At 48.7% G+C, this 13,355-nt stretch overlaps 1 protein-coding gene across 1 annotated transcript in view; it reads right to left on the bottom strand.

The window, feature by feature from the left end:
- Nucleotides 1–8,598: 8,598 nt before the first annotated feature.
- The window catches only part of PRRX2 (paired related homeobox 2), a 69,257-nt gene continuing 64,500 nt past the window's right edge, over nt 8,599–13,355 (bottom strand). The window contains exon 4 of the mRNA XM_084649692.1: nt 8,599–12,608. Coding sequence (XP_084505818.1) covers nt 12,473–12,608 — 136 coding nt within the window. The 3' untranslated portion in view covers nt 8,599–12,472. The remainder of the gene's footprint in view (nt 12,609–13,355) is intronic.

Raw genomic sequence — 13,355 nt, 5'->3', positions numbered from 1 at the left:
AATTGGAGCAGGATCTGGAACCCTGCTGCATGTGCCATTATGTCCCTTGCTGAGCTGGAGATGGTGTGTTGGCAGCCTGGAAGGCCAGAGAGGTTCAGGTAGGGGATGATTGCTCCCACTCGCTGAATGGGGGGGTTGGGGTGGCAACAGGCCTCCCTGGTTCAGTCTGAATTTTGTGGTTAGGAGTTACCTCCTTGTAAGTGAAGATGAGCTAAAGTATTTATTCCACCCCTGCTTTTTTTTTTTTAGAAAGTGGGGGAGGTGGGGAGGTTCTAAACCATCCTGGGTTTTGCCCTGTCTCTGAACCCATTTATCTGATTCCTGTTCTCTTCAACCCTGCCTCTGCCTTTAAAGTGTGTGTGTGTGTGTGTGTGTGTGTACGTGAGGGGAAGAGCTGGATAAAATGGGACCTTGACCTGACCCATTGTTGCTTTTGGGGAGAGGGGGGAGTAGGTACTAGGATCTATTTTGGGGAGGAAGGGGGTAGGTAGAAAAATCCAGTTTGCAGAGCTGCTAGCTCTTGACTTTCACTGAGAGTCTTGTGATGTTTGTCCCTGATAAAGTCCTCTTTCCTGGAATCATGATGACATGACTCCAGGAATCTTGGCTTTCTTTAAAAAACAAACAGTTCATTTCCTGGCATGAGGGTTACAGAGAGAAACTTGGAAAAGTGAACTGTAAAAACTTGGCCCCGGGGGTGGGGGGTGGGGCACAAGGCAAATAAATTTAAAAAAAACCCAACAGGTTTGTATTATGATTTTTAAATATCATGGGTTTGGGGGGTGCTGACTCCCACTTCTTTTTTTTTTTTTTAAAGACTTGGGGTTGGCAATGCTGAGTTTGGGTTTATCTGGACCTGTCCCAAGACAGTACCTGTTTGACTGAAGCACTCCACCAACAGGCAGAGCTCTTGTTTTCCTCCTGGCTGCCCTTGCTTGTGGCCAGTCATGGCACTGCCCATGTCCTCTACCCCATCTAGATGCAAACAGCATCCTAAGGACCCCCTGGATTGGCCCAGTGCAAAGGGAACATGTATATTTGTACTCTCCCTTCCATGGTTTAGGCATGACTCTTCCACAGCAGGCTTTAATAAGGGGGTTGGGGTGGGGCTGGGCTAGGGCAGGGAAGATGGACTGAGCTGTGGTCCCTTCACAATGCCATACCTAAAATACACCCCTTGGCCTAAAGCCAGACCACCGTTAGGAATGAACTGTGGAAAGTGGGGCTATAGTTAAAAACAGAGGTGTACACCATGCCCCTGTGCAGGGAATAAGTATAAACTCCTGCCACTTCACACCTGGATCGACCAGGGGAAGTTGGGGCGTAGGTTGCTAGAAGGCCGGACTGGCGAGCATCCAGGGTATAGGAAACACGGGGTGGGAGCTGTAACGATTTAACAGGTGTAAAGGAGAGAGAAAGATCTAGGTCTCTCTTCATGCGCTGAAGGGAGAGTCATATCGGTGGGGCAAGATGAAGGTGTAGGACTCTGATGGGTAGCTTTGCTGCTTCCTCCACTAGAGCAGACTCCTTAAACAAACCTCAGGGAAGGAAGGGGGATGGGGGAGGGTGTAACGAAAGACATGGGGGAAGGTTCATAAGGAATTAAATTCTACTATGAGCTAAAGCAAAGAAAAATTTTCCCCCCACTCCCTGACCCCTTCAAGGTCAAGTACTCTTTGTCACACACACAAATTCCCTAGGCATAGCATTATTATTACTGGTAGACCGTTCTTACTCTGTCAGTAAATGTAAGGAGATCTTGGAAATTTGACCTCAAATAAGGAGTGACCACACAGAAACACCTGCCTGTTTGCTTTAGAGTCTAGCTCTGAGATCGTTGAGTGTAAAAGGGGAGCTGTGCTGGCATGGGCAGAACAGGGTTTGTTTCCGCTGAGGCGTTTTTTGTCTAGTGCAGTGATCATTCCCTTGCCTAGATGAATGTGGAAATGCCAATGCAGGGGTGGAGCAGCTCAGAGCCCTGCAGTGGGACTGGGCTCCCGTGGGTATCGCAGAACCTGCTGCCAGAAAAGAAAAAAACCAGAGTGCAGTAATCTGTGGGACGGCACCATAGCTTTTTAAATAAAGGTTTTAATACTTCTGCTTAAGCAAGGGACAGAAAGAGATTTGACATCTATTATAACTGGAGTTAAAGTGTTTTTCTACATGATTTAAGCAAGATTTGTTTTATTTCTTTCGTGGTATTAATTGTGTCTGAATTCCATTTATATCCATAATATATCGTTATATCCATATATTAACGGACTGTTTTGGGGTTTTTCTAGTAGCGTGGGGGAATCTTTCTCTCTTGTGGGATTTGTTGGGTCTCAGGTTTTTGTGGTCGGGAACGGGATAAAAATGCAAGAAACAATGCCCGAGTGGGTATTGCGGAGAGGGATGAGAGTGGAGTTAAAAAAAAACAACAATCCCTTGCAGGGCTCTAGAATAGGTACCAGGTGAGGAAGAAAATCCAACCCAGCAATGTAACCAAAATATAGCCATTGATACACGAAACTGTAACCTTGTGGTAGGGAGACTGTTCCAGAAGGAATCAATGGGAATTCAGTGTCTTCCCTTTCTTCTCACAAGGACCCTGCCGTATCTATGTTAACTCTCACCCCTTAGTGATGGCTTACTCTGTGTGATGGTACAGCACCCCCCTGTGGTGTCAGCCAGACACGCACACGCAATGTCCAAATCATAGTAATTTATGTCTGTAGGGGTTTTTCGCAGACTGAATAATAAAAATAGCGTACACTTGGCTCTGTGTCTTCATTGGAACTAAACCGAATAGAAACACAAATAAGGTGCTTTGTATGTTCTTGTCTTTTTCTTGTTGTGTTTTCTTTTTAGACTTGCTAGCTCATAAGTCTGCTTCTGTGAAAAGTGATATTTGTATGTTTGTTAATATCACTCTTCACAGCAGAAGGTTTGTTAGCTACCTAGGAGGCAGTGAAAAGTGATATTAACAAACATAAAAATATCACTTTTCACAACAGACATACTCAGCCCTGGCAAGCTGGGGGACAAGTTAAGCCTTGGATGGGGAGGTGAGTCGGGAGGCAGTGGGGGCCCAGGGTCATGGGCTGGATGGGTGAGGGGCCGGAGGAGGCAGCGGGAGCCAGGGGTGATAAGAGAGGTGGTGAGCCCTGTGGCTGGGGGATGGAGCCTGCCACTGCACAGCCAAAGCCCAGAGCCTGAAGCCCCATGGTCGGAGTCTGCTGCCGTGTGGCTGGAGCCTGTCACCCACCACCCCAGGGTTGAAGCCGGAAACCTGAGCCCCACTGCCCTCAGGAAGATGGGGAACTCATACCGGCTGGCTCCAGAGGGGGGGAGGACCCAGCCCCTGCTAGCAGCCCCGGGGGAGCGACCACTGCATTGCTGCCCTCCCCCCCGATCACCACTCAGGAGGCTGTGGCTGCAAGAAAAGCCCCTGATGGCTGCATGCAGCCACGGTGGCCACATCTGAGAAACACTGAGCTAGACTATCAGCCCTGTTGTTCCGTGCTGATTGGAAACTGGGATGTGTTGATTCCCTCTGAGAAAATTTTGATGAAAACAAAACTTTCATTTCAGCCAAACTTTTGGTGGAAGATTTCTGCTTGTCAGCAGGTCAAACTGAAAACCCCCCCTCTGTGATGTTATCTGATTGAAATATGACCAGATAGATCATTGTTGCAACCAATATTGTACAAAGGTTGTTGAGTAAGATGTCTATAAAAAGGTTATGATTGGTGGGTTATGATTGCGCTATCTGTATGCATGTATCATTTTTGTATTTAAAGTTATAAGTGTTGGCTCTATACCTGGATTTCAAATGTTGGCTCCTGGGATAACGCCTATGAAATAATCAGCCAGATATGCCATGTAAGGTATCTGCAAAAATGTCATAATTTCCCAGATTTGATAATCTTGTTTATATGTTTGTATCACCTTTGTATTATGAGTTATAGGTATGTATGTATGTCTGTATTTCAAACTTGGACTATGCTTCTGGGTGACACCCCCAGAGAGTTTGGCATCAGCACTGCCTAGCCTGCTTGATGGCCCATTAAGGACCCTCAGCTATACAACTGACCCATTGAGAGAAGGCAGATGCACTGTATGACTCAGCAAGGCAGACAGGGACATGCCTATGGCGAGAACTCTAAGGCTTCCAAGCCATGTGCTGGGCAGCTTGTGTTTGAAACAAAGGAAGCACAGGCCGCATGGCAAAAGACTATAAAAGACAGCTGCATCTTCTCCATTTTGTCTTCAGTCCTGCTTCTTACCTCTGGAGTAACTTTGCTACAAACTGAAGCTCTGAACAATGGACTGAATGACCCATCCCAGTTGTGGATGTACTTCAGAGACTTGACTTAAGCCAGCCGTTTATTCCATCACTGCTACAAGCATGAACCAAGAACTTTGCCATGACTGCATGTAATTGATTCCTTTAACCAATTTTAACTCTCACCTTTCTTTCTTTCTTTTTTATAAATAAACCTTTTGATTTGAGTGAATAAGAATTGGCTGTAGCATGTCTTTGGGTAAGATCTGAAACATTTGCTAACCTGGGAGGTGACGTGTCTGGTTCTTTGGGATTGGTAGAACCTTTTCTTTTATATGATGAAATAAGATTTACAGAAATTTTCATCATATTTGATGTGGGTATCTGGATGGAGGCCTGAGGCTGGATCACTTCAAGGGAACTGTGTTGTTTGAACTTCTGAGTAACCAGTAAGGTAATAAAGAAGCTGTTTTATGCTGACTTGGTGAATCTAGGTATTGGAATATCCACCAGCTTTATGGGGATTGTCTGCCCCATTCTTTGCAGTTCACCCTAATTGAGTGACCACAGCTGGCTCCCCACGAGGACCCCGGTTACATATCCAAAATTCAGTTTTTGGTCAGAAACAAACAAAAGAAAGCCTTTAAATTTTCACCTGAAAAAATTCCATTTTCTAATTAAAGTAAGCCATGTCCAGGGAAAGCCGGCACTTTGTGGGAAAAGTTTTGTTTTATCAAAAAAAAAAAAAGTCAGAAAAAAAGTATTTCACTAGAAAATGTTTGGTCAGCGCTGGTGGGCGAGGTGTCACCGTCAGTCAGACTAAAATTCCACTGCTAGAGAAATATCCATGTAGCATCTAGCAGACAAAGGCATCCCCAGACTCAATGCCCGAAAGCTGAAACTAGAAACATTTGAACTGGAAATAAGGTGCAAATTTTTAACAGTGAAAGTAGTGACCTGCTGGAACAGTCTGTGCAGGAGTGTGCTGGATTCTCCATCTCTTCACGTCTAGACTGGATGTCTTTCTAAACAATGCTCTCATCCAGCCACAAGTTATTGGACCTGATGCAGGAGTTAATGGGCAAAATTCTGTGCCTTGTGTTAGGCAAGTCAGGTCCTTCTGGCCTTAAACGTAGGGATTAGTAACTAAGTGGTTCTGTGAAACTTATAAAAAACTTGACAAGGCAGCCAGTGTTCTGAGACTGCTGCCTGTCATGCTGACTGATAATTGTCTCATTCTTTCTTTGAGCCTCCCCCTCACACACACACCCCTCGTCTGTTTCTACCTGTCTGTCTCTTGTCTTGCGCTTAGATTGCAAGCTCTTTGGGCAGGGATTGTCTTGTTTGTGCTCTCAGAAAGTTTCCCAGAAATGAAGCAACACAGACTCTTAGCAGAAATAGCCAGTGAGTTAATTGAAGGTTGGATCTGACTGACACATGGCCATTCAGGTTGTCCTGCAGCTGCTGTATCTGTACATACGTGCGTAACCGGTAACGGAAATTGGCACAGAGGGTGTTTGGCAGCATCTGGCAGGCTCTGCCTCCTCCAGGCCGAGAGGGATGAAGTGCTGTGGATGATTCTGCAAATGAGCCACCCTCTGGCTTCCTTGGGGAAGAGCCAAACTGGGCATGGGGCAGGGACTGCTTTAGACAACATACCTCTTAGCTCATGGAGACGAGTCGTCAAGCAATGCTGCAAACCCACGAGTCAGGGGATGGTGGACAGAGTTTTATAATTCAGGCTACAGTATAACCTGGGTTATTAGGAGTGGAATGTGGCAGTAGACGTAGCTCGCTTCCCGCATCAGATTCCACCCCACACCCTGTGGGGGGGGGGGGGTGCGCGCTCTCTAGTCCCCCTGCCCTGCCAACTAGGTTATATCTTACCGTTGGAAGGTGCAAAGGCCCTGGCCTTTGGCTCTCCTGTTCTAAAGTTTTCCTCAGTGCACAGGCTTCTCCAGAGAGGACTTGAGAAGAGGTTGATATGACCCAGACTTGATGCTCCCGTGCGGCCATTCCAGAATCTTCACCTCAGCAGAGCAGCAGCAGCGGCCTCCCTGGAGCTACCTGGGGACGTTTGACGGATACTGCGCCCCACTCGTGAAGCTGTGCAGCACGCGGACGCTGTTCGCTCCGAGAGCGAATGGCTGTTTCCCGAGCCGCTCCAGCAGAACCAGGCGACTCCCTCCAACGTTCCCCGCAGCTGAGCATGGACGGTCACTGTGAGAGGAGACTCCAGGAGCTGCCGGCTGGTGATCGCCAGCTAGTTCCAGTTCTGTGTGCGTGGAGTTGTAACATGGACATTCATCCACTGAGCCCCGGGCGTATCCACCATCTATTCAAAACCTCTCTCCCAGTCCCTGACGGAGCCAGGATTTGAACTGGTGATTTAGCAGTAAAGAGAAAAAAGGCTCCACAGCCTGTTACTGACTCCCTGAGCCATGCGGCTGCTGTAGGAGCTTTATGGCCAGGTGCGAAATGCATGAGGGGAAAGAGAGATTTTTAAACTTGTTTCCTCCTCATGTATAGAGATGGTCCCAGTCCAGCCACGCTGCATCCAAACTGCCCCCAGCACTGGGATAGTCAAAATCTGGCCCTGAGAATTGTGGCTTGAGTCCTTCTCTGCTGCAGGGCATAGCTCAAAAAATGGGAAAGGGGGGGTGATGCGAAAGCAAGTGTCAGGTCTGCGTCTCCAGGACCCGCACAATGGAGCAGCGTGAAGCCAGACATCGAGCAGCTCCCTGCGTGTTAGAACCGTGTGAACACAGTGCGGTTGTGACCTCCCGAAGAGGAGCTCCTGAGGCAGACCGAGGGCTGGGGTGAGAGGCTGTTGCCCTTGCAAGGGGAGAGGAGTCATAACCGTATGGGGGATAGTTATGGGCGTTTCCCCCTTCACGTAGTATTAAGGCAGCCATGACTTTGCCTGCAGTGAACCAATCCTATACCCTCTGACAAGACTCAGGGCCTTCAACCACCAACCAGCACTTCCTGCCCCATGAAATGTAATGAAATCACTAGGCTTAGGCATAGCCCTGCCATGCTGGGCCCTTCACTTCTGCGCCCCTGGATGTAAGTTTCCATCCCCTCTGGACATCCGCTGTGCCAGGCCTTGAAAGCCTTCTGGCTTGAAGAATTCCAATAAACTAATTGGCAGGCCGGTTGCGGCTCCTTTCATGCCCACTCGACTGTAGCTGAGACCGTGGTGCGTTAGTGGAGGCCACGGGCAGCTCCCAGTCTCTGCAATATGCTTCCGTTCCTTTGAAACGTGGCTCGGCGATGCCTGGTTATTACAGGGGGGCCTACCAGACATTCAGAGTATGTCTACACTGCATCTGGGAGGTGGAGCAAGCCTTCCAGCTGGCGTCTGCAGCCTTGGGGGGATGTCACGCAAGTGCACTAAAAATAGCCACGCAGACGTTGCTTTCCCGCTGTGGCTCGGGCTGTGATGCCTACACGGCTGTTTTGAGCGCACTGGTGGAAGGCCCGCCAGCGCATGTCTGGGGTATCAACAGGGAGGTTCGTTCCTCAATGCAATGTAGACATCTCCCCAGTACTGTGGCAGAGGCCTCCGAACTGACACACTCAGTAAGGGATTGGAGGCCAGGCTGAGAGGGGACACAGAGGGTCAGTCCCCAGCCTGAATCACGCACCCTGGGGAAAAGACCCAGGGGCAGCACTAGCATGGAATTAACCAAGCACCTGTGGAAGGGGAACCATTCCCTACTAGGAATCCAACGCATCTAGCGGTTAGAGCAGGGCTTGCGAGATCTGCAGCCTTGCTGCATCAGACTTGCTGTTTTGAGCCTCTGTTTCCCCACTTCTTAGCTGGAGATACTAATACACCCCGCTTTTGTAAAACACGGAGAGATTCTCAACCGGCCCGAACTATGAGAGCATTCGACAATAATGGTGCAATAGTCAAATAAACCCTTGGTGGGGCTTGAACAGATGAGCGCCGGCTCAATAGGAAGAGGGTGATGCTAAATGGCCCTATTTGTGTTCTTCATCTCATTACTCTTCCTGGCCTGAGAAGTCCAAAGTGCCCTGCCCGGCCATCTTCCAATGCAGTACAGCCTCCAATCCTGCTGTGGGTCGGGCATTGTCCCAGAATCGGCTGTGACAGAGGAGGGAAAGGCTGAATCCTCATTCATACAGCTAGACGCTAAACTACTCAGTAAAATATTTATTTCTCAGTTATTTCATGAGTTGTTTTTACAAAAATTACTCCCCTCCCCAAAAAGGACCCCCCTAAAAACCAAACCAACCCCCCAAACCCTACACAGACATGCAAAAAAACAAAACAAAACCCAAACAACCCCCCCACCCCCACCCAGATCCTGTTACAAGTAATTGAAATGTACAAATTAAAAGGAAGAGAGCAAGCTTAGATTAGGACAATCCCTAGTTCCTGATATCACTCCACTGGGGCAATTTGTATCTTGTCTCGGTAATGCTTTAATGTCAGCTGACAAATTTGGAGGAGGCTGCCAAGATAGCTGTAAAATTAAGAGCAAATGTTTTCTAATCGAGATTGTGCAAAGAAATATTTATTCCTTTTTTTTAACCTTTAGAGAAACAGCATCTGCAAACTATTAAACCAGTTTATTTTCATGAATGCTCTCAAAAAGGGAGTGACATTTATATCTCTGCGGTTTCGTCTTATACAACAGGAAAGAGCCCCACGTTTTCCATGGGAATAAAAGCTCCAAGATTTTCCCTCTTCCCACCCCCCAAGCAAAGTTTCTCATGGTGGGAGTTCTATCTTCAGTGAACCCATGGCTGCATGTCTTGGCTTTCAAAGGCTACCTCCATCACGCGCTGCTCGGAGATCTTTATTTTGCACCAAACAAACACCGGGGCTGGAAATGTGGAATTCGCTGTTTGGTGGCTTTTCTTGCTGGGGGAAATAGAACATTTCTGCCCTGCGTGGTTATCCCGGGCCCTTTGGTGCTGTGCTAGTGGCCCCCGGTGTTAAAGTGAAATCGGTGCAGCCAGAGCTCGGCTCAAGGCCATGGGCTCCGTTTCCTGCCTCGGGCCCTTCTGCCCGCGCTCGCGCTCCTTCCCGGGGAAAGGTTTTCTGCACTTTTGGCTCATGCTAATGAGCCTTAACCCTGCTTTGATGCTCCGTGCCACCGGTTTTGCATGAAGTGTCACGACCGTTCTCTGTGTGCTTGAAATGATCTCTCGCCGAGCGTTTGAAACTGCGCACTCGTTAGATGACCTTCAAGATGCTGCGTTAAACAGGATGCTGGCAGGTGCTTGCTGGCCAAGAGGCTTCCCTTAAGATAAGGTCCCCTATGTCACAGCAATGTGTGTGTGTGTGGGAGGGGGGTAATCGGTGGGGTACCTGATCTGACAAGTATATTTGGTCTCATGGAGACAAATTTTTTCCTAGGAGATCAGGACCAGATTGTCTATCAGCGGGGGCCATACTTTCAAAGCGTTCAGGGCCCAAAATGCTGGCCAGTTTGGAAAATCTGGAATTGCTTTTTAAAAGAGGGTGGTTCAGGGGTTGGGGTGCCAGCCTGAAGACTTAGGGGACCAAGATTCACTTCACTGCTGTGCTGCAGACTTCCTGCGTGACCGGCTTGTCTACGCACAAAAAAGCTCCTGCTTTAACTACACTGGTACCCCCGAAGCCATCCCCCTCCCGTATCTCTGCTCCCATCATTTCAATGGAGAGGATAGCACTTCCCTAGCTCCCAGGGGTGTCGGAAGGGTAAATGGAGTCGAGACGGTGAGGGGCTCAGGTACCATAGCACAAGAATTGAGTGTTGGGATTTAAGTACAGAATCACCAGCGTGGGGGTGGGGGCTGGAGCGGCCAGGGCAACAGCTTCAGAGCTGTCCCCTAGTGCTGTGATTCACATCCATAGCAAGCAGGGCTGTGAACATCTCGGGCCCGGGCACTGTTCTAAGGGGGTGGGTGCTATTGCCTGACCATGATCTCGGGATTGGCTGTGCTGGTTTCTTTAAGAAGTTTGCACTCCCTAGTCCGGTTAAGCTAAACACGCACAAGGTGTCACCACCTTGATTTTGGAAACATCTTTCATCTGTCAGGAAGCAGCTGGGAAGGTACGTCGGGCAGGATCCTCCACACTGGACTCCCCAGGCCAGGTGTGGCCCTGCTGGTGCCGCCCAGAGGCCTGGGTCTTCCCGGACCTTGATAGCCGCAGCGAAGGGTCCCCCAGTGGCTAGAGCATTGCTTCGCTCTACTGGGTGGAAAGTAGGATCTGCTCCTATCATGGCTACAGCCGATACAAACCCTGCTGCTGCCTAGCTCGGGGGGACTTGCCCTTAGCTCAGTCTCTAGAGACTTGTGTCTTTTGAAGCAGATGGTCCCGTGCACGAGTCCTGCTGCCAGCTACCATATCAGGCTGCAGCCAAAGACCCATTCCAGAAAAGGCTGCTCCCAAGGGAAGCAGTCAGTGGGGGAGGAAGTAGGTTATCTTTATGGACGACCTAGGCCATCCCCTCAGAAACTCCACAGGTGCCTTTGTCCTGGAGCCTGGTCAGCATCTGTGACTACTGCGAGGGAAGGTGACAAAGGCCTTAAAGAGAGGGAGACTGAATGGGCTGGGGGATTGGGACCAGGAGAGGATCCCTTTTACTTCTAAGGCACAGTTTCAGCCCAGTTTGCAGTGGATACTTTGTCCACACCATAAAACCAGCACCACGCCTGCCCCTATTCGCTCCTATTGTTCACAGGCTCTGCAGAGAGCCAGGGTTGAATGGAGCCTGGAAACTGAGCTCCCTTCTCCTCCTTGGCTGGGAGCCCCAGGAGAGCAGGGTTGAGGCTCAGTGGTGTAGCAGGACCAAGGGAAACCTGTACTGCCCATGCTATACCTGTACTTGTGCTTACATTAAGGGGAGCTGTCTGTCCAGCCCCCTACTCTAGTCCCATTCATTAAAGCCCCACCATAAAAAGCTCAGAGAAGGCCCTGGCTGAACAAGACCCCTGAGGCCTCCAGCTGAGGTTCTCCTTGTTCACATCTTGCATTGTAACTGAAAGCCCTGCTTTTGATTTTCAGCTGTTCAGCAGGGAAGAGATTGCTAAGAGGTGGGGTGATGGGGAAAGCCAGCCACTTGCTGCGGAAGGCATCTAATTTACAAGCCCAGGCCATCAACCACATCCAGGGGACGCAGTTCCATAAGAGAGGCAGTGTTTCCGAAGGAGACAGCCTGCCTGGCCATTTGCATAGAGCTTGGACAATGATACACTCAGCTAAAGCCCACAGACTTTCTTTTCCCCCAGGACAGTTCAATGACCCAAGCCCCTTCAGACTTGCTTGTGAATTCATTGACTTAACCACAAAGTGCAGAGCAAATATTAACTTTTGGACAGCTGCAAAGTCCCATCAGCTAGCTGGAGTGAGTTCTCCTGGGCACTCAAACCATCATCTTTGCCTTTAACTAATGGTTAAAAAAAAAAAGTTGGTAGCATATATCTTACATTGGCATGGGCAGCTGGCTACTTCTAAATGTACAAAGCACAATGCAGGGTTAGGGTAATGAATATATACAGCAGGGGTGGGCAGTCCCGCTTGCAAAAGTCTTTCTCTCTCAAGCATTGCAGTCTGGTGACATAAAAATATATGAGCAAATTTGTCAGCCTTGGAAATGCTGTCGTATAATGTGAGTCGGCTACAAACGCAACAGCTGACCAGTCAAGTTTGAGTGACAACCAAAGAAAAAGGGATGATATAACTGACATAATACAATGTAGTGATCCTCCCAACGAAGACCAGGGTCCCCAGCCTAGGAGGATACTCAGTTGCTCTTTGGCTGTCCAGCTGAGATATTCAAATTGGTCAAATCCTGTAGTCCAAGATTCTTCCCTGTTCGGAATCATATTCATGTTAACTTGGCAACTCTGTTTATCCTTGACACGTGTGTGTGTGTGTATATATATATATATACGTATATTTTATTATAGAGTGTGTGGGGAAAGCAACTTTCTTACCAAGTTCACTCCGTCTGTGGCTACAATTACACACCACTTTCCAAAGAGGATTGTGACTTGCTCTTCTGTCAAAAGGGACCAGGAGAAGGGGATGCTGGTGATGCACTCGGCATTGGTTGAGAGTCACTAGGGTTTGGGTTTAGACTGGGACAGGAGCGGCAATCTGGCCTCTTGTGATGGGGAAGCTGCTCTCCCGCCGAGGGCAGGCACATTGGTATTTTGTCCCGGTTCTGGGGATGGCAGTCAGTTCACAGTTGGCACCTGGTTCTGATGCATGCTGAACTCTTTGGCTTTGAGGCGTAAGCTGGCAATACTGTTTGCCATGTTCACCCCCTGGGCAGGCGTTGCGGTGCCGCTTGAGCTGTAGGATGGCACGGTGCTGCAGGGGAGAGGAGCAAGGGAAAGGAAAATAGTTTGAGACTCCGGCACAGCCCAGGGCAAGCCTTAGACGCTGACGCTGCAATGCTTTAGTGGAAGAGCACCTCTCTATTTGATTCATTTGGTTTTAAGTTGTCAGGCAGTTGGCTCCTTTCACCAGCTTCTCGGAAACAATCGGCTGAGGCCAATAGTAAGGGTCTGGATGGTTTTATGCTGCTCAGTGAAGGCAGGCAGTTTGTGCAAATCACTTTTAAATGAGATTAAAATTCCTGCCTCTAGCTTTTAAACTGAATACGTTTTGAGATGAGTCCAGGGCAAAACCCTGGATCTAGACCCCTTCCCTACCCACTCTGAACATTATATGGGAATTTCGCTCCAGTCTGTACACTTGATCTCTAGGATTGGCAATGGATTGAGTCAAAAACCCAGAGAGGAACATGTCCTGAAGTCCAGATCTGGATCCGAGCTTTGTAGCACAGGAAAAACCCACTATCTGAGCATTCAATGACAAGAGGAGAATGATGTCTGTCCCTCAAGGGCTGAAGAATGAAACAGACGTTAGATACAGAAGCAAATCAGGTGGGGATTATTCTGGAGCAAACATCTGTCTCCATACCAATATTCTGCCCTTGTGGCTCTTAGAAACTGAAATTCTAGGTCCTTTTTGCAAAGCTCTTCCTCCAAGGCTCTCAAAGCACTTAGGGAAAGTTATTCATTACTGCAAGTATCCCAAGCTGACTTTATTCAG

The sequence above is a fragment of the Lepidochelys olivacea genome (genome assembly GCF_965140295.1).
Source record: "Lepidochelys olivacea isolate rLepOli2 genome assembly, chromosome: 16".
NCBI lineage: Eukaryota > Metazoa > Chordata > Testudines > Cheloniidae > Lepidochelys > Lepidochelys olivacea.
Note: the sequence above shows the minus strand (reverse complement) of the source record. Positions and strands in the feature narration are given on the sequence as shown.